Raw genomic sequence first — 1,963 nt, forward strand, 5'->3', positions numbered from 1 at the left:
GTTACAGGTCTAATCATTATCCAGCATTTCTTAAACTATTTTTTTCCTTTCCTCTTTCTTGTTTTCCCCTTGAAACAAACACACTCAGTTTTTTTTTCCCTCTCCCTTGTCATTCATATATAACGCATTATATACTCCTCTCTTCTTTAATATTCAATTTACGCTTTAATTTATTAAATACACAAGAAATGATTAGAAACAAATCTTTATATCCTTGACAATTAATCCTATAATAATTCATTTTCATTTAAATTTTGTATCAAATACACTCACCAATAACTTATTTTTTATTATAATAACGATTATTTTTTAAAATATATTTTATTTAAAAATAAATTAAAATAATATATATTTTTTTTAAAATTATTTTTTATTTAAACACGAGAACATAAAAAATAATTTAAAATAATTTTTTCAAAGTGAAAGCAATTAATACATTACTATTGAATTGAAGTGACCGTGTAAGAAGACAAGTGCCACTTGCTGAAAGTGTTCAATTAGCAGAAGGGGAGCAAGCTGGTAGGAAGTTTAAAGACCAACCATTCATTTAATGAGGCATTACTTTACAAGTTGACCTAGAACACAGTCCTCCTCCTAATCAATCAACTATGACACTGCAACTGCTACAAGCTTGAAATTAACATCAATGGCCACTCAGGACACCATCAGGAAAAAGCATCCTTTTTCTTCAAATATCTACTGAGTAAAGAGGAATCTCTACACAGACCTGGTCTAATTAATAAATATCACACTCACAACAAATTACTTGTAGACTCCAATATATATTAATCTGTGAATTTGTTGGTGAGCTAAATACCGCATGGACTAGGTCTACTCAAGAGGAATTTCTACACCCACGATGCCAAGCCAAGCAAAGCAATTGATTATGATGAACCAGTAAAATACGGTAGATGACATTAGTTGTTTCACCTCAGTCGTCAAACCCCACCGCCAGCACCGTACAAACAAGCATAGAGCTCTTCAAGCTGCAAGACCTCAGTACCATTGACTCCCTCATGTAAGCTAGAGCTGCCTCTATCATCACAAGATGAGTTACAAGAAAGATGAACAGCAGGTTGAGCAGCTGTTTCTTGGTTCACAGCGAACACCATCTGTTGAGCCCGCCACAACTCCTCTTGGAGTCGCACCACCTCTCTTTCTAGTCGCCGCCTATCGGCGAGTGCATTCTCTAGTCTCACTTGGAGTGTATTATAATCAAGCTCTAGGCTCTGCGTCTTCCATCTTGCTCTCTTGTTCTGGTACCAGATAGCAATTTGTCTTGGCGGCACCCCTAGCTGGTTTGCAAGCTGAACCTTGAGCTCAGGCTCGAGCTTCTTGGTGGTCGTGAAGGTTCTCTCTAGGAGCCTCACCTGGTCCTCTGTCAGCCTCTTCTTGATGGTGTGTTTTGGCAAGCACTGTTGTTTTTGTTGGGTTTGAGAATGGAAGAAGTCCATTCTGCTTTGGATGTTGGAGAAGCTTACAGAATTTGATGAGAGGAAGGCTGGAAAATGATTGTACTGAAACTAATGCAAATGGGAAAGTTTGGTTAAAGAAATTGGTGGGTTCATTTCGTTTTATAGTATTATTATAAGGGTTTTCAGACTTCCTAAAGGCACCCTACCCCACACCCCCCTCCCCACTCAGGAAAAAAAAAAAAAAAAAAAAAAAAAAAAAATGTTTTCAAAGATGGTGGAGAGAAATGCAGGCGGCTATTTAAATATTCAAGTATAAAAGGCCGGGACTATGCGCGCGATCATCACGTGAAGATGTTCATTTTATTTTAGAGACATTCAATTATATTAATATACATATATATATAAAGGACTAGCAGCAATGAAAAAGGTTGAAAAAAATTAGCATTATATTCTTTGTATTGGGTCGATTCTTGTCCTCACTTTTACTTTTACGACTTTTTTTTTTCTAGTGTGGTAACTTTTTAGTTTTAGATAATTTTTTTAAAAAT

General features: G+C 35.8%; 1 protein-coding gene across 1 annotated transcript; it reads right to left on the reverse strand.

Annotated features, from left to right (window-relative positions):
• Positions 1-517: 517 nt before the first annotated feature.
• On the reverse strand, positions 518-1,563 carry LOC118038209 (homeobox-leucine zipper protein ATHB-52). Its single transcript, XM_035044531.2, has one exon. It carries the CDS (start codon positions 1,452-1,454, stop codon positions 939-941), a length of 516 nt encoding a protein of 171 aa, XP_034900422.1. The 5' UTR covers positions 1,455-1,563; the 3' UTR covers positions 518-938.
• Between the last annotated feature and the right edge of the window lie 400 nt (positions 1,564-1,963).

The sequence above is a fragment of the Populus alba genome, chromosome 1 (genome assembly GCF_005239225.2).
Source record: "Populus alba chromosome 1, ASM523922v2, whole genome shotgun sequence".
Classification (NCBI taxonomy): domain Eukaryota; kingdom Viridiplantae; phylum Streptophyta; class Magnoliopsida; order Malpighiales; family Salicaceae; genus Populus; species Populus alba.